This window comes from Peromyscus maniculatus, chromosome 8 (assembly GCF_049852395.1).
Source record: "Peromyscus maniculatus bairdii isolate BWxNUB_F1_BW_parent chromosome 8, HU_Pman_BW_mat_3.1, whole genome shotgun sequence".
Lineage (NCBI taxonomy): Eukaryota > Metazoa > Chordata > Mammalia > Rodentia > Cricetidae > Peromyscus > Peromyscus maniculatus.
In genome coordinates this window covers 92,378,396-92,403,154 of record NC_134859.1, presented here as the reverse complement: position 1 = coordinate 92,403,154, position 24,759 = coordinate 92,378,396, and the positions used below count along the sequence as shown (strand labels likewise).

The following is a 24,759-nucleotide window of genomic DNA, read 5'->3' as shown; positions in this document are numbered from 1 at the left end:
CCAATACGTATTTCTCCAATGACACACAAATGACTAATAACCAAATAAAGTACAGTATTTGTTATTTATGAGATGTAAACAAAAACCACAATGAAATACCATTTTACCCTCACTAGGATAGCTAAGATTTTAAAAAAGATAACAATGAGTATGTGGAGAAACTCAAGTATCTTATTGATGGGAGTGTGAAATGTTTCACCTGCTATGGGAAAGTCTGTCAGTTCCTCAAAAGTATCTACCGACTGACCCGATGATCTCACCCTTAGCAATACCTAAGAAGACAAGCACCTACACAACAGCAACTTTGACATAGATGTTCACAGTCATGTCATCTCTAAGAGCCAAGCACTAGAAACAATCCAAATCGACATCAACTAATGAAAGAATAAATAGAGCTAATACCAACAGGACATCTAAACCATGATTACAAGTACTAACACTCATCCATAACAAGTCAAGAGGCCAGGGCTGAAGGCATATGCTGTTCAGTTGTACAGCATATGCTTAGCATGTGCCAAGACCTGGGGCCAATCCCAGCACACACATACATGCACACATGATAACAAAATACAAAAATTCACTAGGCTATTACAATAATCAGAGAAGGCAGAGCCAAGCATTCCTTAGGATGCTAAGGCCAGAGGCCATGAATTCCAGACTAGCTTGAACTAGATTTATGGTTAAGACCCTGTCTCAAAAACCCAAAACATATAATTTAAAAAAGGAAGGAAGGAAGGAAGGAAGGAAGGAAGGAAGGAAGGAAGGAAGGAAGGAAGGAAGGAAGGAAGGAAGGAAGGGAGAAAGGGAGAAAGGGAGAAAGGAAGGAAAGAAAGAGAGAGAGAGAGGAAGAAAGAAAGAAAGAAAGAAAGAAAGAAAGAAAAGAAAAGAAAGAAAGAAAGAAAGAAAGAAAGAAAGAAAGAAAGAAAGAAAGAAAGAAAGAAGGCAAGCTATCTGCCACCATCTGATGAAGTGAATACTAAGCCAATTTCCTACCTTAAAATTAAATATTTGCTTTAAAAATTAAAGCTGACGAGAAGGCTCAGCAATATGCTCTTCCAGAGTGTGACCTGAGCTCTCAGCATCTATGCTGGGTAACTTATTACCATCTGTAACTCCAGCTCCAGGACACTTGACACCTCCAGCCTCAAGGGAACTTGTACTCATGTACACATACCTCTTATATACACACAATTTTATATATAGAGAGACACAATTTAAAAATAAATCTTTACAATAACTGAAACTGAACACTGAAGGGGTTGGCTCAGTTGGTAAAGTGTTAGCTGAATTCAGATCCCAGAAATCACTCAACAGCCAGCCTAGCCAATTGCTGAACTCTATGTTCAGTCAGAGACCCTGTCTCAAAAAAATAAAAAAATAAAAAAAATAAATAAAGCACAAAGTTATATAGTAAAACACCCAATGTTTATTTCTGGCCTCCATATGAACTAATACCATTTACACATGTGTACAAACATACACATATACTATACTACACACACACACACACACACACACACACACACACACACACACAATGTAAAAAAATACAATTTACAAATTAAAACTTGCTGAGCATGTACAAAACCCCAATTTGGATCCCTAGTATTAAAAAACAAAATGAACTTTTAAGGACACCTGTATAAGCCAGGATTAGTGCTGCACACCTATAAATGCAGTAATCAGGAAGTGGAAGATTGGGGGTTCAATCTGAACTCATGAGGCCTGAGCTACACCATACCCTTTTCAAAAAAAATCTAAGAAAGGACATTTTGGTCTTTGTCCAGAGGTTGAGTATAGCTCTGGGCTCATGTGGCACCAAGGTAGGAAGGGAAGAGGAGCATCCTAAAGTAAATTATTCCAAGTAAAATTAAGTAGGGGAGCTGAAGACTGGCCCAAGCCTCAAGTATGCTAGGCCATATCCCCAATCACCTGCATTTTTATAGTACATTATTATAGTAGGTTATTAGGAGACCAAACTGCTCAAACTGCACTGAGGCAAGAAGACAAAACAGTATTGAAACAAGTGTGGAAAGGAAGTCTGTCCAGAAGCCTGAGAAAATGACAAGTGCACAGAGTGACATCAAGACATGAGCGGCCATCAGAACAAATCTTAATGCATAGACCAAGGGAAATATGGTGGGTGTGATGTGGATTCAAAACTGAATCGATTTTAGAAAGAGACCTGTGTTTTTTTTTTTTTTTTTTTTTTTTTTTTTTTTTTTTTTTTTTTTTTGGTTTTTCGAGACAGGGTTTCTCTGTGTAGCTTTGCGCCTTTTTCCTGGAACTCGCGTTGTAGCCCAGGCTGGCCTCGAACTCACAGAGATCCGCCTGGCTCTGCCTCCCAAGTGCTGGGATTAAAGGCGTGCGCCACCACCGCCCAGCCCTCGAGACCTGTGTGTTTACTAAAATTCAGAGAATGGCAGCAATGTTATCAGGAGAGGAGGGATACCAAGACTATGTTTGGAGTAAATTGTTCTTGTAGGAAGAAAAATACACACCATGAACTATATAGAAAAACGAAAGTAAAATATATGAAGACTGGAAGTAAAACGTGAAAATGTGATACAACACTGGAATAGCTTTGACCTTGAAAGCAGGGAAACATTCCTTGAAACACTAAATTAGCTTGTGACTATAAGCATATAGATACCAGGAAATTCACACGGTGTTGATTTAGGATAGCCAAATATTGGAAAATACTGAAGTGCCTGCGAAGAACATAATGGAAAGTTCCTGAGGTGTAATACTACATATTTATCTGTAAAGTGCAACACATGAGATCCACATCTAAAAACAAAAAGTTTCCAGAAACAATAGGACCCTAGGGTTGAAGAATGATACCACAGTACAACTTTTGTGAGTCTAAATGTTTCTTCATGAAACTCCGGGTTTTCTGTGGTGATGGACACAGACACAGACACAGACACAGACACAGACACAGACACAGACACAGACACACACACACACACACACACACACACACACACACACATATAAATGATGACAAGAAGCATCAGAATGAGCTGTAGTCTGGCGTCTTCCATCGGCTCTTGGCTCAGCCTCAAAGAGCTTGCAGGTGATGCAGCATTGCTCCACAGTGGCTCAATGCATGTTCCCCACAGAAGCGTGACTTAGTGGGCCCTTCTTAAATGGGCAGCTGATGGTGGCAGGTTCCCGAAAGAGGTAGCTCAGGGTCATGCCCAGTCGACATCAGAGTCCAAGCTGCATGGTCAGTCAGACTTCATGTCCACCCCAAGCTCCTGTACATTCACATCCTTGTAGCTGCCACTGCCCTGCTATGGAGGCTTTGGCCACTGAGATGTCCTGTGCCCATGACCTGGGCCAAGGCCCATGACAGCATGGGTGAGGTCAGATGGTACATCCTGAGGCATGGCAGCTCCTTCTCTGCCCAGGGGTGGGTCAGCCAGGAGCCCACATTAATTTCTCTTAAAGACTGAAAATAAATATTTGATGGTACTGGCTAATTCTAAGTTATGGCATATGTTTATCTTGTCTTACTGTTTTGTACTTTTTACTATTTTTACAACTTCTCAGATTGATTTCCCAGAAATAGTGGTAAAGATGGGAATTTTGCATGTATAGAAATGTTACAGTAGTTTGATGCTAATTTTATAGAAAGTATTTCTAAAAAAAAATCAATATAAGTAAATAGATTTGGTACTCTATTTAATATGAAATTATCTATTTTATTAAAATTAAAATTTTTGAAATTTATTTATATTTTATGTATGAGTATTCTGTATGTACACCTGCAAGAAGAAGAGGGCATCAGATCCTACAGATGGTTGTGAGCCACCATGTGGTTGCTGGGAACTGAACCCAGGACCTCTGGAAGAGCAGCCAGTGCCCTTAACCTGAATCATCTCCCCAGTGCCTTATTTTATTAAAATTTAAAACGATACCAGGCGGTGGTGGTGCATACCTTTAGTCCCAGCACTGGAGATGGAGGCAGGTGGCTCTCTGAGGCCAGCCTGGTCTACAGAGTGAGTTCTAGGACAGTCTGGTCTGTTATGCAGAGACACCCTGTCTAAAATAAAATGACAAATGAGAACAACATAGAAGGGGAATGTGGGATTGGATTCTTCAGTGAAGTGCCTGGCACACAGGAATGAGAACTCAATTCATGCCCCCAAATATCCACATAAAAACTGAGTGCAGCCTTTAATCCCAGCACTTGGGAGGCAGAGCCAAGTGGATTTCTTTGAGCTTGAGGCCAGAATGACCTACAGAGTGAGTTCCAGGATAACCAGGGCTATACAGAGAGACCTGTTGTGTGTCGGGGGGGGGGGGGGGGGGGGGGACGACACCACGGGGACAACGGGACACAACACGGGACGGATACACAACCTGGTGCTGCAGTTGTATCCATGCATACATGCGCACATGAACAATTTTTAACAGAGAGAAAACATGTACATAGTTTTAAAAGAGCTCTCAAATAAACAATAGCTTGGCGTTAAGAACTTTAAAAGACGGAAAGGATGGTTCAGTGGGTAGAGTGCATACATAGTAAGCATGAAGATGAATCTAAGTGGAACATGTCTGCAACCCCATGACTAAGGGAAGAAAGAGGTGGATACTTGGAGGCTCACTAGCCAGTCAGTTGTGAAAGACCCTGTCTCCATGAATGAATGAATGAATGAATGAATGAATGAATGAATGAATGAATGAATGAATAAAAATAGAAAGGCAAAATAGGAAGTCAAGGCAGACTTCCCCACATCAACCCAAGCCTTTCACATACTCATATAGACATGTATATCCATACAGACAAAGAATAAAGAAGAAGGGAGGTGGAGAGATGGCTCAGCAGTTAAGAGCACTAGCTGTTCTTCCAGAGATCCTGAGTTCAATTCCCAGCACCCACATGGTGGCTCACAACCATCTGGAATGAGATCTGGTGCCCTCTTCTGGCCTGTAGGGACACATGCAGGCAGAACACCGTGCATATATAATAAATAAATAAATAAATAAATAAATAAATAAATAAATACTTTCTCTTAGGAGTTCAATAAAATCATTTGACTTTTGCAATGCCCAACAATGAAATAATCACAATATTGCATATTCCTTAGTTGTTTTCAAGTCTTAGAACAATTTACACAACAGAAAGTCTCAGTTACAGCTAAAATGACAAATTTATACAAATAATATGAGGATCTGAAAAGGCTGGGTGAATGATATGAGTATGTTAAATGTATCCTTCATAACAGGGGAAATGAGCCTTTTTAAAGACTGACTACAGTGCTGGAGAGCTGGCTCGGTGGTTAGAGGACCTGGGTTCAATTTCTAGCACCCATATGGCAGCTCACAACCACCTTTAACTCCATCCAGTTCCAGGGGAACCAATGCCCTCTTCTGTCTGCTGCAGGCATTGCATGTATGTGGTGCACAGTTATACATGCAGACAGAATATTCACATACATGAAATATAAATATAAGTATCAGTTTACCAGTGATAATGACACATGCCTTTAATCTCAGCACTTGGGAGGCAAAGGCAGGCATAGTATATTAGCCTGCAGCTAAGCTAGTGATGTGATTAAGGAATAAACCAAAGTGGGGCCTAAGAGTTAGTTAGGGGAGAGGCAGGCAGGGAGAAATTCTTTTATAATGCAGTCAGGCTGGGCCTCTCTCGTAGAGTTCATTTCAACAGAGACCAGAGAACTGAGGGAACAGGAGGCATACTGACATCTTGGGGGAGAATGCTAAGGAAAGAGGAAGTATAAGCCAGGTGGTGCAGACCTGTAATTCTACCACTCCAGAGGTGGTGGCAGAGGAATCAGGAACTCAAGGCTAGCCTTGGTTACACAGTAAGTTTAAAGCTAACCTGGGATACCCAAGACTGTTTCACAACCACACCACATCCCCAAAGTACAAAGGCTTTGAAGAAAAAAGATTGTAGGATTTGAAAAATAAAGTAATGAAAAAGTATTAATCAAGTATTATAAAAAAATAAATAAATAAATAAACATGTGACCTGGTTAGAAACACAGAGAATAGCAAGAGATTAGAGAGGGAACAAGTCATCTAGGGCCATTTTAAGGACTTTTAAAAAGAGAAGCTAGGGCTGGAGAGATGGCTCAGAGATTAAGAGCACTGGCTGTTCTTCCAAAGGTCCTGAGTTCAATTCCCAGCAACCACATGGTGGCTCACAACCATCTGTAATGAGATCTGGCGCCCTCTTCTGGCCTGCAGATACAGCACTGCATACATAATGAGAGAGAGAGAGAGAGAGAGAGAGAGAGAGAGAGAGAGAGAGAGAGGGGGAGGGGCAGGCCACAAATGGACTTGGGTTTCAAACCACCAGTGAGTGCTACTGAGAAAAATGAAAAGGAACAAATTCAGAAACAGGGAGTCAGATCAAAATTTCCCTGGGAGACACAAACTTCAGCTACAGTGGCAGCGTGAACAGAATGAAGAAGTAGAGGGATTCAGAGCATATTCTGAAGGTGAAATCAGTAAGATTTAGTATCTAGATGTGGGATAAAATATAAAGAGATAAGAATGAACATTTTTAGCCAGTAACAGAGGAAAGCACAGGCAGTTCTGAGATGTGTAAAACTGTAGGAGTGAGTACTGAGTGGAAAGTCAGAATGATGAGTTTAGTTGTGGACACTGAAATCGGATACTCTTGTTGGATAGAAAGAGGACAGGTCTGGAATTCAGGGCAGAGATCTGACTACAGATAGAACCTTGAAAGTCTTCTGTAGACAGGTGATAGGTTTTAATGACAAACTAGATAAGATTAAGCAGAAATAAAGGTAGGGAAAAAAGAAAAAAGAGAAAGAAAACTTTAGCTTTCTTTTTTTCCAAGAATGGAAGCTGAACTAAGTGTGTGCGGGCTAACAGACTCCTGGATGAGCTCTGACCACTGAGCACTAGATTTAGCAATGTGGAAATCATAAACTCAGGAACACTGGTGAAGGAGAATTATTAGCAGATTTTTGTAATTATAAATAGAGTTGGCTCAGCAGTTAAGAGCACTTGGTACATTTGCGAAGGACCTAGGTTTAGTTCCCATCACCCATAACTGGAGTTACTCCAGTTCTAGGACCTCCGAGGGCACCAGGGACACATGTGGTACACACATGCATGTAGGCACAACACTCATGCACATAAACTAAATAAATCTAAAAAAATAATACCCAATATATATCTTTGTAGTCTTGTGGGAATGGAACTTCTGAATCCAAAGATATGTAAAACTTAACACAGATATACTACCAATTTCTCTAAATAATTGCACCAATTAATTTCTAGTAGGGAGTTCGAGGCCAGCCTGGGCTACCAAGTTAGTTCCAGGAAAGGCGCAAAGCTACACAGAGAAACCCTGTCTCGAAAAAAAAAAAAAAAACCAAAAAAAAAAAAAAAAAAAAATTTCTAGTAGGTACAAAGCTGTGTATGCCTTTAAACTAAAACCTACACAAATATCAATTTTCTATTTTTTAAAGATTTATTTTTTTATTGTATATATATGAGTCTATTGTGTGCATGTATATCTATCTGTGCACTATACATGTGCCTGGTGTCCTCTGAGGCCAGAAGAAGGGACTGGATCCCTTGGAACTGGAGTTACAGATGTCTATAAGCTGCCATGTGGGTGCTGGGATCAAACCCAGGTTCTCTGAAGAATATCAAATACTCTTAACCTAACTCAGCTAGCTTTCTAGCCCCAAATCTAAAATTTCTTAATCCTTATTAATTAGATAGATCTTAAAAGTTATCCTCTTAGCCAGGAATGGTGGTGCACGCCTTTAATCCCAGCACTCGGGAGACAGAGGCAGGTGGGTCTATGTAAGTTTGAGGCCAGGCTGGTGTACGGAATGAGTTCTGGGACAGCCAGGGCTACACAGAGATCTCAAAAGACAAAACCAAAAACAAGCAACAACAACAAAGTTATCTTTTAATTCTGTAGTTCTTTATGGCCTAAATTGATAGTTATTAGGCATTTGCCTTTTTCTTTCCCATAAAGCCACCTCTGCCCTTCTCTTCTTGCCTATCTTTACTGATTTACAATACTTGCTGTATATTAAAGTTAACTCTTTCACTTTTCTTTATATAACTAAGAAGCAAAGACAAAGAGAACTATATCAAAGCACCAGGCTTTTGGGTTTTATATGTTTTATACATTTCTTCTTCTTATACAATTTCTTGGTTACTCTCTGCAGCATGAGAATAATCTAGTTAAGAGTATCTGCAGGGCCTGACAGCATAAAAGTACTGATGATAGGACCGAGTAGGTGGCCATTCTAATGTATCTACCCCACACCCATGGAACCATATCCTTTAGTTTACATTAGGGAACAGAAGGAATGTTGATCAAAATTCTGTGTATTTAACTATGTGCCTATCACACAGAGGACACAGTAAATATGCATAGAATCAACAAAGCATCCCTCTGAAAGGGAGGCAACTCTTATGGCAATCAAAGAACAGAAGCGGGCTGGAGAGATGGATTAGCAAGAAAAATGTCTGCCACAGAACCACAAGAACTTGAGTTCCAAGTTCAGATCCCTAGCACTCATGTAAAAAGCTGGGTGTGACAGCACATATTGGCACTTATAATCCAAGCAGTGAGGGATGAATGGAGACAAGCAGCTCACTGGCCAACAAGTCTACCCAATTGATAAATTCAGTGAAAGTCCTTGTCTTAAAAAATGTGGAGATACTTTAATGTTGACCTCTGGCCTCTACACATGAACTCATGCCCCACACATACAAAAGAAAAAAGGACAAATGGTTTTGCTCAGGAAAGTCAGATCTAATAAAGATCTATGAATGATAAACAGACAATGGAATTAAAAAAAAAAAAAGCAACAATACCACAGAGTGACTGCATTCTCACAGCAAGGGTTTTATGTTACCCTCAAGTCCTCTACAATATCTTATTGTCAATATTCCACTCTTTAGGTCACATGCATGATGATTAAACAACTCTGAAAAACATTTTTTAAAAATATTTTTCTAGGGGCTGGAGAGATGGCTCAGTGGTTAAGAGCTCTGACTGCTCTTCCAGAGGACCTGGCATGCACATGGGAGCTCACAACAGTCTATGACTCCAGTTCCAGGGAACCTGACACCCTCACACAGACATACATGCAGGCAAGACACCGACACACATAAAATCAAAATAAATAAATTATATATAAAAAAGAACCTGTTTTAAAAAAAGAAATATTTTTCTATTCTTGAGACAAAGCTACAGTAATAGTACTAAAAAAGTATTCCATAACACCAGGACAATCTGATTGAGATACTTGTCACTCAGCTGATGGCCAGGGTCGATGTCACTGCTCTGGACAGCTAAGCTAGTATCCCTTTCTTCCATGCCCACACCATACACATTACTCCCGAAGCAACAGTTAGTTGAAAAGGACAACTTTCCTCAATCTGGTAGGATCATTAAGTATGGTTGCTTCCTTCCTAGAATTCCCAACAAGCTTTCAAGAAGTATTTCAAATAATTCATGATTCTCTGACTCAGCTAATTTTTTTTTTATTATTTTTATTTCCTTTCCTTAAGACATCCAACATAGGACTACAGAGATGGCTTAATGGCTAAGAGCACTGACTGTGTCTTAAAGGACACAGGTTGGTCTCAGCACCCACATCAAGTAACTCAGAACCATCGATAACACTTACTTCTGGCCCCATGAGCACCAGGCATGTACATGGTGCACACACATAACATGCAGGCATATATATACTCATATATATAAAACTTAAAACAAAACAAAAGATACCTAACACTCCCACTACCTTTCCAAATAGAGTTGAATGTGGGTTAATAACTCCTATATACTCCACAAAATAACCAGGGATTTTAACTACAGAAAATGAACAAGAGGCAAAAAATGGAATTAGTGGTGACTTCCTTTTGAGAGACAGGGTGGTCTTCCTAGACACTCCACAGGTGACACATGCCTGTAACTCCAGCACTCAAAAGGCTAAAGTAGGATTCCCTCAAGTTTGAGGCCAGCCAGAGCTACATAGTGAGTTCCAGACTAGCCTAGGCTACTGTGTGGAGAGCCTGTCTCAAAAAAAAAAAAAAAAAAGAAAGAAAGAAAGAAAAAGAGAAAGGGAAAGAGGGAGGGAGAGAGAGAGAGAGAAAAGAGAATGAAAGGTAAACAAACACACAAAAACCTTAAAAGAGGAACAAAAGGGTCATCTTGTACATTTACACCTCCCTTGACAAAAATAGGCAGTTGATAAGATACAGAAACTAAGAAAAAAGCAAATTTTGCTGGGCAGTGGTGGCGCATGGAGGCAGAGGCAGGCGGATCTCTGTGAGTTCAAGGCCAGCCTGGTCTACAAAGTGAGATCCAGAACAGGCTCCAAAAGCTACACAGAGAAACCCTGTCTCGAAAAACCAAAAAAGAAAAAAGCAAATTTTGATTCAAATTACTTATGGTAAATTACATGAACTCAAGATTTTATACCATTTGAATTCCTCTTTTTTTCTTTCTCTCTTCTAGAGACAGAGTTCTCATGTAGCCCAGGCTGGCCTCAAACTTACTATACAGTCAAAGATAACTTTCCACTTCTGTTTCTACCTCTCTGGCACTGTGACTGCAAGCATGTACCACTATGCCCAGTTTTAGGTGGTACACTGAACCTGGGCATCACCGATGCTAGGCAAGCACTCTACCAACTTAGTCTTTAAAAAGAGAGAAAGAGGGGCTGCCTAGATAATCAAGCAGTTAAGAGCACTTGATGCTCTGCAGAAGACCTGAGTTCAATTCCCAGCACACACACCAGGGAAGCTCACAATTACCTGTAACTCCAGCTCCAAGAGATCTGATGCACATCCCCCCATTGGGCTGTGGGCACCAGCACACTAGGACACACACACATAGGCACACATACACTTACTCATAATAAAAACAAATCCTTAATTTAAAAAAAGGTGCAGTTGAAATGAACAAACAAATTCCTTTTAGAAAGTGAGAAGGCAAGCAAGTGGCCAGCTCACACACAGGGGCACGCCCTCTGCAGAATGCCTGTCTACAGAATCAACTACACTGCTCAAATACTAGTCTGAGAAAGTGGTGGGGGGAGTTTGGTGCTCTTTAATTAGATGAAATTTTTTTTTTTTTTTTTTTTTTTTTTTTTGGTTTTTCGAGACAGGGTTTCTCTGTGTAGCTTTGCGCCTTTCCTGGAACTCACTTTGGAGACCAGGCTGGCCTCGAACTCACAGAGATCCGCCTGGCTCTGCCTCCCGAGTGTTGGGATTAAAGGCGTGCGCCACCACCGCCCGGCTTAATTAGATGAAATTTTGTCTAAAATGGAATCTGTACTCTCTTTACTTTTTTGTCAACCCAAGATCACATTTTCCTTCCCATTGTCCACTCAAGACTTTGACAGAGCAGCCTCTCCTGAGAGTTCAGCCCCAGGAACTAAGTAAAGAACCACGCCTTTAAGAAGCAATGGAAAAGAGCTGGAAAGATGCCTCAGCAGCTGCTGAGAAGTTGCACTGCTCTTTCAGAGGACCCGAGTTTAGTTCTCAGTACCCATGATGGATGGCTCACAACCACCTAGCACTCAAGTTCCAGGAGATCTGACACTCTCTGGACTCTCTGGGTACTCACTCACACATGTAAGCATACCCATACACAGGCCCACACATATACACATAATTTAAAAAGCAAATCTACAAAATGTTAAACTAAAAGTATTTTAAACAAATATCGGGCAGTGGTGCACGTCTTTAATCCCAGCACTTGGGAGGCAGAGCCTGGCAGATCTCTGTGAGTTCAAGGCCAGCCTGGTCTACAGAGTGACTTCCAGGAAAGGCGCAAAGCTACACAGAGAAACCCTGTCTCGAAAAACCAAAAAAAAAAAAAAAAGAGGAAAGTATTTTAAACGATGAAAGAATAGAAAACATCATCCTCTCTATTAAAATAATCCAACTTCATCAGGAAATTCAAGAGTAAACATGTTTCAACGTGCAGCCTTCTACTCACAGAGACAAAGGTGAAGCAGAGGCCCGCTCCCCGTGGTGCTAACTGCTCTGTATCAAGGCGAGGTTTTGCTAGCATCACTGACATGAGGGTCGGCAGAGCGGACTGCTCCTCGGAGGCCTCCTTTGCAGCACTGCCGTCTAAACCATACAGGGGCTGCTCTACACGACGCTGGAAGACATTAAGAAAACACACAAAGATGTGAGAAAGATACTCACCGGAATACTGACTACACATGCAACACGTTAGACTGGGTATCATGAGATGTGTGATTCAAACCACAGAACATCTCTGAGAACACAGACCATCACAACATGGTCAACACCTACTCAGATCATGTAAAAGGTATTCCAGTGACTCTAATTTTACATAACTCTGGATGTGCAAACTACTCTGTATTGTTCAGTAAATCACCTTCTTAATACTCTCAATCTTACACAGGAAACACTCTTTCCATCCTATAAGTAAACAAAGAATTAACGTTATCTGCTGCCTGGCTTTATAGACAAGAGTTTATTACACTCTGAATTCTACTCAGTATAATTACATGCAAAAAAATCTAAACCAAATGCAAGCAGAGCAAGCATAGGACAGAAAAGGAGAAACATGCCTCAAGTATGTGTGGTTTATTCCAGAAATGTATGGTTAAACATTACCAAATCTGGGGTGGAGGAGGGGAGAGTGGTGGTGCACACCTTTGATTCCAGCACTGAGGCAGAGGCAGCTTTATGAGTTCAAGGCCAGCCTGTTCTACAGAGTGAGTTCCAAGACAGCCAGGGCTACAGAGAGAAACCCTGTCTTGAAAAGAAAAAAAAATTAGCAAATCTAAAATAACTGATTACAAATTAATGGTAGAAAAAAAATTATGATTCTTCTCTTTGGATCGTAAAATAATTGTCAGGTAATGTTTAAAAAAAAAAAAAAAAAAGCTAGAAGTAGCCAGGCGGTGGTAGCCATGCCTTTAATCCTAGTACTAAGAACTAAACTCGAGTCCTCTGTAAGAGCAGTGCAACTTTCAGCAGCTGCTGAGGCAGAAGCAGGAGAATCTCTGTGAGTTCAAGGCCAGCCTGGTCTACAGAGCGAGTTCCAGGACAGGTACCAAAGCCACACAGAGAAACCCTGTCTTAAAAAACAAAAACAACAATAACAACAAACCAAGTAAATAAAAACAAAAAACAAAAAAACAAAACTAGAAGTATCCCACTTTAATACCTAAATGAGTATTTTCTCAAAAATGACTAAAAATATTACTGAAAGTACTACAGTAGAGACCCCTCATTACAGGTGGGAACAGGTCGGGCAGTGGTGGCGCACGCCTTTAATCCCAGCACTTGGGAGGTAGAGGCAGGTGGATCTCTGTGAGTTCGAGGCCAGCCTGGTCTAGAGTGAGCTCCAGGACAGGTACCAAAACTACACAGAGAAACCCTGTCTTGAAAAACCAAAAAAATTAAAAACCAAAACAAAACAAAAAACCAAAACAAAAACAAAAAAAAAAAAAAAAAGAATTAGAAGGTGGGAACAGAAAGGGGTAATACATGTAATACAGAAAATTCAGTCAATGTGATATAAACAGTGGAAGATATTTAAAAGTGTCATTTTGGATGACATAAATATTCACAAAGGAAACCAAACAAATTAGCTAAAAAACTTCAGCAAGAGAGACAAATACAAGATAGGTTAAAAAAAAGAAAAAAGTCGCCGGGCGTTGGTGGCGCACGCCTTTAATCCCAGCACTCGGGAGGCAGAGCCAGGCGGATCTCTGTGAGTTCGAGGCCAGCCTGGGCTACCAAGTGAGTTCCAGGAAAGGCGCAAAGCTACACAGAGAAACCCTGTCTCAAAAAAACCAAAAAAAAAAAAAAAAAAAAAAAAAAAAGAAAAAAGTCAACAGCATCGCTACCATAATTACCATCAGCAAGTAAGAGAAGAAAACCACATTCAAAATAATGAAACAACATCAAAAAACATGAAGAATACTATGAAAAAACTAAACAGCTTCAGAGAGAAATATAAAACAATCTAAACTGGGCTAGTGGCCCATGCTTTTAATCTCAACACTGGAAGGCAGAGGCAGGCAGATCTCTGTGAGTTCGAGGTCAGCCTGGTCTACACGGTAAATTCCTGATTAGCCAAGATATATTGATCCTGTCTCAAAAAACAAACAAACAAACAAACAAACAAACAAAAGACAATCTAAATGGTGATGTCCTGGTTCCTGAATTCAAAATATAACAATTCCAAATTTCTCTAAATCCAGCAATTTTTATTTATTTTGCTCTAAGCCTTGGATGGGACCAAAACATTCTCACTGGCTTTTAGGAGGTTATATTAAGGGCTTATATGAAAATCAGTCATGTAATTTTTAATAAGGAGTATTAGGGAAACCTCACTCAATATCAAAAAACACTACAAAACCACTTTCTTAATGACATTCCTGTAATCCCAACACTTGCAAGGATGTGGCAGCATGAGGGTCACTGAATTCAGTTAGTTTGAGTTACTCGGGTGATGACTTGTCTCAACATATTTATTTATTTACTCATTTATGTATTTTTTAAAATTCTAGCAGAAAAAAAAAGGATTCAGAAACAAATCCACATGATATGGATACATAATTTGTGATTAAGGCATATTTCACAGTAAAGGGAATGCATTTATAAGACTGGCATACTATTTCTGAAGCTATCTGGAAAAAAGAGACACTTAATATCTTCCTATCTTCTATCACATATAAAGACAAGAAAAATAAGCAAATGATACTGTAACTTAGTAGTGAAAAAGAGTTACACTTGGGGATGCAGCATGCATGTTGTTTTTGAATCATAAGAATATCAATGAATAATTTAACAATGCATAAAATAATAAGAAAAGACACATCAAGTTGAATGGAAAAAGTCAACATAAGCTTACATTACAAATTTGCAAACATTTACAACATACATGACACTGAGTTAGGAAATCTTAAAATGTCCTCCTACCTAAGAGTAAGAAAAACCAAATATTCCAATAGATCAGCAAAAGACACAACTCATTACGAGAGAAACTGAAAAGGCCATTCAATATATGAAAAGATATTTAATATCCCTAGTGAAGATATCAGATAAATCAAGGTATTTTTTTCCTTACTGGAAAGATTGCAATGACAAAATTCAATATTAGATATTTTGGAATAATTGTTGGATATGCCAAATTTAAGAACTTCAAACTGCTAATAATCTCCTAGAACTTTACATACATATACAAACAGGTGTCTTTATGTAGCCCTGGCTGTCCTGGGACTTGCTATGAAGACCAAGGTGGCCTCAAACTCTCTGAAATCTACCTATATCTCTGCCTCCCAAGTGCTAGGATTATAGGAGTGTGCACCACCAACACCTCATCTTTTCAAATATACTCTGACTTAGAAATTACACAGAAGTATATACAAAGAAATTAATTGCCAGTCGTGGTGGCACATGTCTTTAATTCCAACCCTTGGAAAGCAGAGGCAAGTGGATGGATCTCTGTGAGTTCAAGGTCAGTCTGGTCTATAGAGCAAGTTCCAGGATTGCCAGGGTTGTTACACAGAGAAACCTGTCTTGAAACCTGCCCTCCCAAAAAGAAATTAATTACAAAACTATTTATAAAATACAAATATATATAGGACATTGAATAAATACAATTGAAATAAGGAAAACTAGTATATAAACATACATGTATATATCCTAGAGAGTCTAGAAACACTTGCCAACTGCCTTGCGGGGTGGGGTGCGGGGATTGCCCTGCGAATGCTTAAGTCCTTTTTGGGGGGAAGTGGGTCTCAGATAAGGTCTCATTATGTAGCCTTGGCTGTCCTGGAATTTGCTATGTAGACCAGGCTGACCTCTCCCAAGTACTGGCATTAAAGGCGTGCCCACTATACCCAGCTTTCCCCACATCTTTTTAGTTTTTTTCAAGACAGGGTTTCTCTGTGTAGCCCTGGCTACCCCTGGAACTCGCTTGTAGACCAGGCTATCCTCGAACTAACAGAGATTTGCCTGCCTCTGCCTCCCGAGTGCTGGGATTAGAAGCATGCACCACCACCACCCAGCACCACAGATCATTTTTATGTTTTCTCTGAGACAGAGTCTCACTAAATGGTGTACGCTGGTCATCAACTTACTCTGTAGCCAAGGTGGGCCTTGAATTTACAATATTCTTGTCTCAGCTCCCAGAGAAGATGAACTACAAGGCCCCAGTTCTGAAACAGCTGTTTTGTTAAGGGACTTTATAATCCAATCTGTACATATACTTTATCAGGAACAACTTCTAAGTTATAATATTTTATATATAAAATATTATATATTTTAATCCATATATAACTTTATCTTACTTTGGCTTTAAAAAATTTTTAGATTTATTTTATGTGTATGAATGTTGTCTACACGCATGTATATGCAGTATATGCACGTCTGTTGGATCTGCTGGAGTTACAGGGCTGTAGATAGTTGTAATCCATTGTGTGGATGCTGGAAATCAAACCTGGGTTTTCTGCAAGAGCAGAAACTAGTGCTCTAAACTGCTGTGCCATCTCTCTAGCCCTTTAATTTTCAGGACAGGGTCTGGCTATTTAGCACAGGCTAACCTCAAACACTGACCTTGCTTCAACTTCGTGAGTACTGGGATTACAGCTTGCACCACAATGCCCGACCACTTAGCTATTAAGAAAACGTATTTATCAAATGCTAATGGCAAATGAATTTAGTCTTCCAATCTATAAGTAACTAGTCCTCCTCAAGATTAACCACACTCCTACCCTACCAAATATAACAGCCTGAGTTTATGCTAATACTGCAATACCATTCACTACAACATACTCACTACATCAACCACTCTGCCCTATATTCAATAAACATCTACTATGATCTAAAGCCTTTAAAGCTTTTTTGGACATAGGCAGGTTAGGATGCTTGAGTAAAACTTCCCTTAGATAGCAAATTTAAAGATATGCCACAGGCCAGGGATACAGCTAAGTACTTCAACTCAATCCCTGGTGCTACAGAAAAGCACACATACAAAGCTGGGTGTGTGCCTTTATCTATACCAAGTTCCAGGCCAGTCAGGTTTGCATAGTGATACCTTGTATCAAAACAGCAATATTTTAAAAAGGGATCTTCTAAGACAAAATCTAAGAGCATATGACAAGTAAAAGCAACACCCCAGTTATATATGGCCATAGGGGTACTTGCAGACACTTAGTTCCCATTTCCAGGGCACCATGATGTCAAGTGGTCACTGAAGCAAAGTCCACCCAAGCAGAAAACTCAACAGGAAGCACACTCTCTATTTACACATCACAGTGGCCTTTAATGCACTCAACTACACTCTTAGGGAAAGGGTGAACCAAGAGAAGACTTTTTTCTACCCTCAAGTGGCTGCAAGAAAGTTGTCTCGTAATATAGGGGATCAGGGTTTAGGAAATGTTAGGACAATCCAAATCAAATTTTTGACAGCTTAAACAACTAAACAAACAAATATAGGCCTTAAATTTGATAAAGTTGCAGCTGGGCGTGGTGGCGCACGCCTTTGATCCCAGCACTCGGGAAGCAGAGGCAGGCGGATCTCTGTGAGTTCGAGGCCAGCCTGGTCTACGAAGCAAGTTCCAGGACAGCCAGGACTGTTACACAGAGAACCCTGTGTTGAAAAGCAAGCGAGCAAACAAACAAACAAACAAACAAATTGATCCAGTTGCATCAGAAAGGTCAACTCTCTGGGAACTAAGAAACAATTACTTCCCCCTCAAAGAACAAACATTTCTTCACAGTCAAAAATAATTTCTCAAGAACACTGAGTTATGCCGGGCGGTGGTGGCGCACGCCTTTAATCCCAGCACTCGGGAGGCAGAGCCAGGCGGTTCGAGGCCAGCCTGGGCTACCGAGTCCCAGGAAAGGCGCAAAGCTACACAGAGAAACCCTGTCTCGAAAAAATCAAAAAGAAAAAAAAAAAAAAAAAGAACACTGAGTTATATACATCACTAGAAAACAAAGTAAAATGCAATAAAAACCACACACACATACACACACAAACACACACACACACAAAAAACCTCAAGAAAATCAATGGCAGAAACAAATTGATTAAAAACCTCAGATGCCAGTATTAGTAGATAGACTATAATAATGTGTACAAGGTTTAGAGAAAATACGAGCACAGTGGCAAAATACTTGCTGAGTAAGACCTGTGGTTCAATCCCCAGAATTACAATAAAGATTTTCAAAAATAAAGGGGGCTACAGAGATGACTCAGCAGTTAAGTGCTGTGGGATGGTCTTTCTATACACTGTGAATATGTGTTGCTACCACTGGTTAATAAAGAAGGTGCCTTGGCCTATGGCAAGACAGGTTATAGCCAGGCAGGAAATCCAAACAAGATACAGGGAGAAGAAAGGCAGAGTCAGGGGAGACACTGTAAGCTGCTGGAGGAGCAAGACGTAATAGAACACAGGTAAAGCCACGAGACATGTGGCGATACATAGATTAACAGAAATGGTTTAATTTAAGATGTAATAGCTAGCTAGCAATAAGCCTGAGCCACAGACCAAACAGTCTGTAATTAATATTAAGCCTTTGAGTCATTATTTTTTATAAAATATTTTTTAAAAAGGACCGAGAAACTTGAGTCTACAGTTAAGAGCATTTGTTGCTCTTGCAGAGGACCTGGATTCAGTTCCCAGGACCTACATTATGGCTTGCCACCATTCATAATCCTAGTACCAAAGGGTTGGACATCTTCTTCTGACATGGGCACAGGTATACACAGGGCTCGCATACATATACTTAGGCAAAACAGTCATATACATTAAAAAAATTTTTAAATCCCTAAAAAATAAAAATAAAGAATGAATAAAGCTTGAAAGAATTAAACAGCAGAGAGCTTTTTTATTTTATTTTATTTTTTTTAAGCGGTAGTAGGACTCAAGATAGAAATAATTCACATTAGAGCACTTGCTTAGCATGTGGCAAGGTCCCAGAGACTGATCCCAAGCCCTTAAAACAAAGAGACCAACAGAAGCAATAACAAAAATTGAAAATTCAATGCAGCTAATAGCAAATGAGAGACAATGAAACATAACCTGGAACTGAAGGGCACAACAAAGAAGCGTACAGAGACAAAAGAGTATACAGAAACGAAGTCAGGAAGCGAGGGGAGATAGTGCAGAGCAGGCACAGTGCAGAGATGATATGTAATGATGATGATGATGATATATACTGTAATTATTCAGGACTGAAAAAGCATACCAATGCACAGATTCCAAAATCCCAGAGTCAAAGCCAAGAAGAAAAGAATGTAAGAAGACACATTGAAATTTCAGAATACCAAAAGAGCAGCCACAGAGGGCTGGGGATATAGCTCAATGGTAGAACACATGCCTAGCATCCATCAGACCTGGGTTCAATCCCAAGTACAATAAAAAGTAAAAATGAATAAAAAGCAAGCATGGAGCCAAGCATGGTGGCAAACAGCTGTAATCCTAGAAGTTGGGAGGTGAAGGGAGGAGGATCAGAAATTTAAGTTCATCCTAAGACTACATTAGGGTATGGGTGTTGCAGCAATATGTAGTTGTGCTACTTGGCTAATGAGAGTGCCTGGGTGGTCTTTGTTCATGAGTGTCTTTATTATCATCAAGCTCATGAGGGGACTAAGTGATTAAGAGGATGAGAATTTATAGGAGTGTGATTAGGAAAGATAATTTGATAAAGCCCTTTGGGTAGGTTAATGTTTTGGAGATAGAAGTATGGGTGGTTGATAGAGCTTTAGGGATAGCTTTTTCAAGTCAAATTAGGGCTAAGAGGTCTAGAGTTGTGTTGAAACTTATTGTTAATGTTTTGATAGGTAAGACTCAGTACACAGTTAGGGGGAGTAGCCTAGGAATGTTGAGAAAAGTGATGGTGAGGTTGATTTATTTGAGGTGATGTGGAAAGTCAGGTAACTGAATTCTAGTGCGATGGCAAAGCCTATAATAGTAATGAGGAGAGCTGTATTTTTAGGTGCCAGGGTGTTGTGATAATCTGAATATTGGCTGGGGGGATATTGTAAGAAATGAAAAATCCTACAAAAATAATTCTGATTGCTGGATGTTTAATAGGATTTATGAGCTTACGGTCACTTTCATTAATAATGATAAGGGGAGAGAATCATGACTTGGTTATATAGTAGCAAAGCAGATAATTTGTATGCCCTGGGATTAAAGGCATGGGCCACCACCTGGTCCCCCCCCATCACCCAGTGACAGGGTTTCTCTGTTTAACAGACCTGGCTGTTCTGGAACTCACTTTGTAGACCAGGCTGGCCTTGAACTCACAGAGATCTGTCTGCCTCTGTCTGTGGAGTGGCCTGTACCACCACACCTGGCACTATACCAGGCAATAGTCTAATAGAGTTATACCCCCCACACTAAAACACTGTAACCAAGTTAACTTAATGGTACAACTAAGCTGTAGTTAGATGCGAATGATTGAAGTAACAAACTCTATCTCAAACCCTTAGGAAAAGCAAACGGCTACCACAGAAAAAAGGATTACCTCTAAGATAGAAGTACACTCACTATATTCAGGGACTTAAGGATGGACACTTAGGTTTACAGGGTCCTGAAAACAGTTTACTTCTTGTATGTGATGGTTATAGTTACCTTTATAATAATTTTCTACAAGCTTTTTATTGAAGAGCCAGAAAGAAGTATTTTAAGTTTTAGGGCACCATTTCTATCATACAGTCTTTCTATCATACAGTCTTCTATCATAGTCTTCCTATCATACAGTCTTTCTCTCATACAGTCTTTCTCTCATACAGTCTTTGTTGTTAAAAACACTTTTAAGCATTGCTTGCTTGCCAGGTGTCATGACTTTTGCCAACTTCTTCAGGAAAAGGTTCATGTTGTATGTATGTTTTTGGATTTAACATAAATATTCGAAAAAGTACAAAAAAAATTAATGGAGCTTGGAGAGTAACTGAGTAGTAGAACATTTGCTAAGCAAGTACAAGGTCCCAAGTTCAGTCCTTAGTACAAAAAAAAAAAAAAAAAAAGAATCATTTACCGAAAAAAAAAAAAGGAGGAGACGTGAAGTGACCCTTTATCAATTCTTCCTTTTCAACAATTTTGAGAAGCCACTGAGTCCCAAGCATTTCTGAATACTAGAGACTGAAACTCTATCGCTTACATGTCAAGGGAAGGAAATGGTTCACAGGAACTTGAGTTCTCTATACTGTAACAGTAACACATGGAAATAGCAATGAGGAAGAAATGCAGCAAGGTACCCGCTGTCACTTTAGCGGGGTGTGTGTGTGTGTGTGTGTGTGTGTGTGTGTGTGTGTGTGTGTGTGTGTGTGTGTAAGGAGTTAATGGTTAAAAATTAAAACACCCAGCCTGGTCTACAGAGTGAGTTCCAGGACAGCCAGGACTGTTACACAGAGAAACTCTATCTCAAAAAACAAAACAAAAAAATAGAACACGGAAATTATTAAATATATACTAATATTAACGTGATGAGCTACAAGCATGAAGACCTGAGTTGGATCTCCAGAATCCACTTCACAAATAGCCAGGCGTGGTGGTCCGCAAGGCAGGAGCACGCGTGAGACCAGCCTGATCTATATAATAAGGCAGCCTCACCAGCTCCCTAAAGAAAAAGAAACAAAAACCAAAAGACAAAACTCAAGGGGCAGGAAGAGCCAGGCCAGGGAGACCTGAAGCCAAGTCTGATGACCGGAGATTGATCTTCTGAACCCCTATGGTTCAGAGAGAACCAACTCCCACAAGTTGTCCTCCAACTTCTAAATACATCCTGTGTGCACACACACTTGCGCGCGCGCGCGCGCGCGCGCGCGCACACACACACACGGAAAAGCAGGTGTACCCTCACACACACAGAGAAAACATAATAAACTGTACTATATACTCCTCCTCCTAAATGACCTACAAGCGAGACAGTATGAATAAGTCTCACAAAGGGAATGCTAAACAAAGTAGTCAAGTAGGACATTTCCTGTTGTGTCACTCCTCTAGGAAGCAGCTGTGCCTGGGTACAGGGAAAAAGCTAAAGTGACAAGGACACAGTGGTGGCGTTGTCACAGGTCTGGCAATGTTTGGTTTCTCAGGCTGGTACACTGTGAGAAAACGATGGACTATTGAATGTGTATTCTTCTAAAACTAGAAATCGATTCACAAACGGCTATAACAAACTGTGTATGGGAAGGAGGGAGAGACAGGGACAGAGACAGTCCCACACAGACTTAACACATCATCAGGGTGGACAGATGGCTACGTGGGCAGAAGCACTTGCCATGCAAGCATAAGGACCTGGATCCAAATCCCAGTACCCACAAAAACGGTGACCAGGGGAAGGCGCTTCTGTCACCCCACTATTCCCCTAGAGATGAAAAGCAGGGACAGAGCATCCAGAAGCTTCAGGCCAGATGACCTGGTCCATACAGTGCTGGTGAGATCCGATCTCACACAAGGTAAAAGGCAAGGACAGACACCCCAGGTTGTGGTCTATGGCAAGTGTATGCCTCCATTCATGAGCACATGCATGCGTACACATATGCGTGCACGTGCACACACATACACACATTAAAGCAAGACTGGAGACAGTGACCAAGTGTGAGGAAATGCTATTTTAGAGAAGCTGGGCAGGGAAGGCTACTCTGCTAAGGTCATTTTTGAGCAATATCCTGTCAAAGAATAGTTCTGGGAAAGAGAATAGCAATACAAAGGCCCTGAGCAGAAGAATGCTTCAGTGCTCAAGAAAGCCTGCATGACTGTTGCTGTACGGGAGACAGGTAGACAGGAATAAAGAGCAGGCAGGAGCTATCAGGCATGTGAGGACTTCATTACAGAAAGCCACTCCGTTTTCCAGAGGACTGGTACAATGAGCCTTCACTGCTTACGTTGCTTGAACCACAAAAGCACATGAGACCAGGCTGAAGCCACACTGCGGACTGACCCCAGAGCACGGCAGACTCTAGGTCAGCACGATGCTATTAAGTTGCATCCCAACCTCTTTTTTTAAAAACGTTTACTTTTATCCCAACTCCTAAGATCCCACATAAAAACAGACTAGTCACATTATGGACAAGTGTCAACAAATTATCTAAAGGTGCTAGAACGAATTAACACAATACCCTACATTAGCTCGTTCGGGAAGTACCAACATCAACACTACTGACTTCTAGACAACATAATCCTTTGGCTCACCGGCTAGGCTCACTAACTTTATAGGAATGTTTACAGCACCCCTAGCCTCTGGCCTGCCTCTATGCTTCCCATGCCCTAGCAGTGACAACCAAAATGACTCCAGATACTGACAAATGTCCCCTGAGGGGTATAACTGCCCCTGGCTAAAAACTGCCGATCAATATATAATGTTTTTAAAACATTGAAATCTCATTTAAAGGATGAAAACAAACCAATCTCACATACATCATAGTATCAGGTTTTCTACCACATGAGTAAGCCTAGAAGATCTGAATATCAGAAGCTGATAAACTTTTTAAAGGAAGAAAAGAAATTCAAATTTAGCAAAGTTTTAGAACCCAACGTTTGACTTGGAATGACTGCCGTAACAGACTAGTGAACTGACAGGCTTCAAGGCGATTGAAGAGTCAGAGAATGATTAACTCTTACATAGAGTTGACTTACTAATAAAAGATGTGAACCTACTAAGTGCTTTACAGGCAACAGTATGAAGTTTACTCCCTCATGCCTCATGCCCCCTGGGTAACTAATGGAAGAGAGCCGGCTTCAGTGTTCCTGGCTGCTGGTCTCCTATGGAGCAGGTGTCCAATTTCTCCAGGTGAATGCTTACCGGTAAGGGATTGGATAAGGAATGTTGCGGTGAGGATCGAGCAACTGGTGGAACACTTCTGCCAGGGCTGGTTCCTGGCCCGCTTCCCCCAGCAAACTGGCCAACAGGGAAAAATGGATATGAATAATTCAAAACAGTACCATGCTTCAGAGAAGGAGAGTCAAAGATTAATATACAAACAGGTCTTAATTATACATGGCCCCTTTAAGTCAATACATCTCATTCTAGAGAGAAAATGCCATGTAAGCCAAATCTATCTTTTCAATGAGATTTTTTGAGAAAGAGCTCCCAAAGAAATGTAACAAGATATACAGAAAACATGGGCAGAAAGCTGAAAGTAAGCATGGTTTTGGACAGACATGAGAGAAGAATGCCTTTTTTTTTTCTTGGTCTCAAAATACATGAAGCAGAAATAGAGTAGTGCAGAGGGTGTTAGTCATCTTTAGTAACCACTTAACAATGAGGCGCTGAGCTCATGACATAGTCCACTAGGCTAAGGGAAAGGACCAGAGGAGAGCAAGCCATTATACCTTAGTCTCTGAGACACAAAACCTAGTCTGGCCAAGAGAAAGTACACTTCATATGTGAATTCTCCTATCACACAGACGAGACACATGGTACAAAATTTACACCCAGCAAATCAGCAGCAGTTCCTTCATATTACGAGATGGGCAGCATTAGTTTGATGAAGATGGAAAGAGACAGGGCAAGCCCACAGTAAAGGCAAATATTGCTCTCTAGTGCCTTAAATGAACAGGAGGATTATTAGGTTGTTTAAAGTCACTGGAGGTTGTTCATTTACCCCCACATTTAACTTACCTCAAAGTAATCACTAATTTTATGTCCCCTAGGAGTGCCTTTCCCTGAAAACGAAACCAAAGTAAGTACAGTTTTCCAGTGCACACGTAAGGCATCATCACTGCAATGCATTCAGTAGTAAGGCTCAGTAACTGA

The 24,759-nt window shown here is 40.5% G+C and overlaps 1 protein-coding gene across 16 annotated transcripts in view; it reads right to left on the bottom strand.

The window, feature by feature from the left end:
• The window catches only part of Tlk2 (tousled like kinase 2), a 107,536-nt gene that overhangs the window by 54,806 nt on the left and 27,971 nt on the right, over positions 1–24,759 (bottom strand). For 5 of the 16 annotated variants that reach the window (XM_076543530.1, XM_076543532.1, XM_006970529.4 and 2 more), the window contains exons 5-6: positions 24,625–24,668; positions 11,990–12,157 (exon numbers count right to left, since the gene is read on the bottom strand). In XM_076543530.1, coding sequence (XP_076399645.1) covers positions 11,990–12,157; positions 24,625–24,668 — 212 coding nt within the window. Of the gene's footprint in view, positions 1–11,989; positions 12,158–23,805; positions 23,902–24,624; positions 24,669–24,759 lie in introns of all 16 variants that reach the window. The other 11 variants (XM_076543534.1, XM_076543531.1, XM_076543526.1 and 8 more) reach the window with 4 other exon arrangements.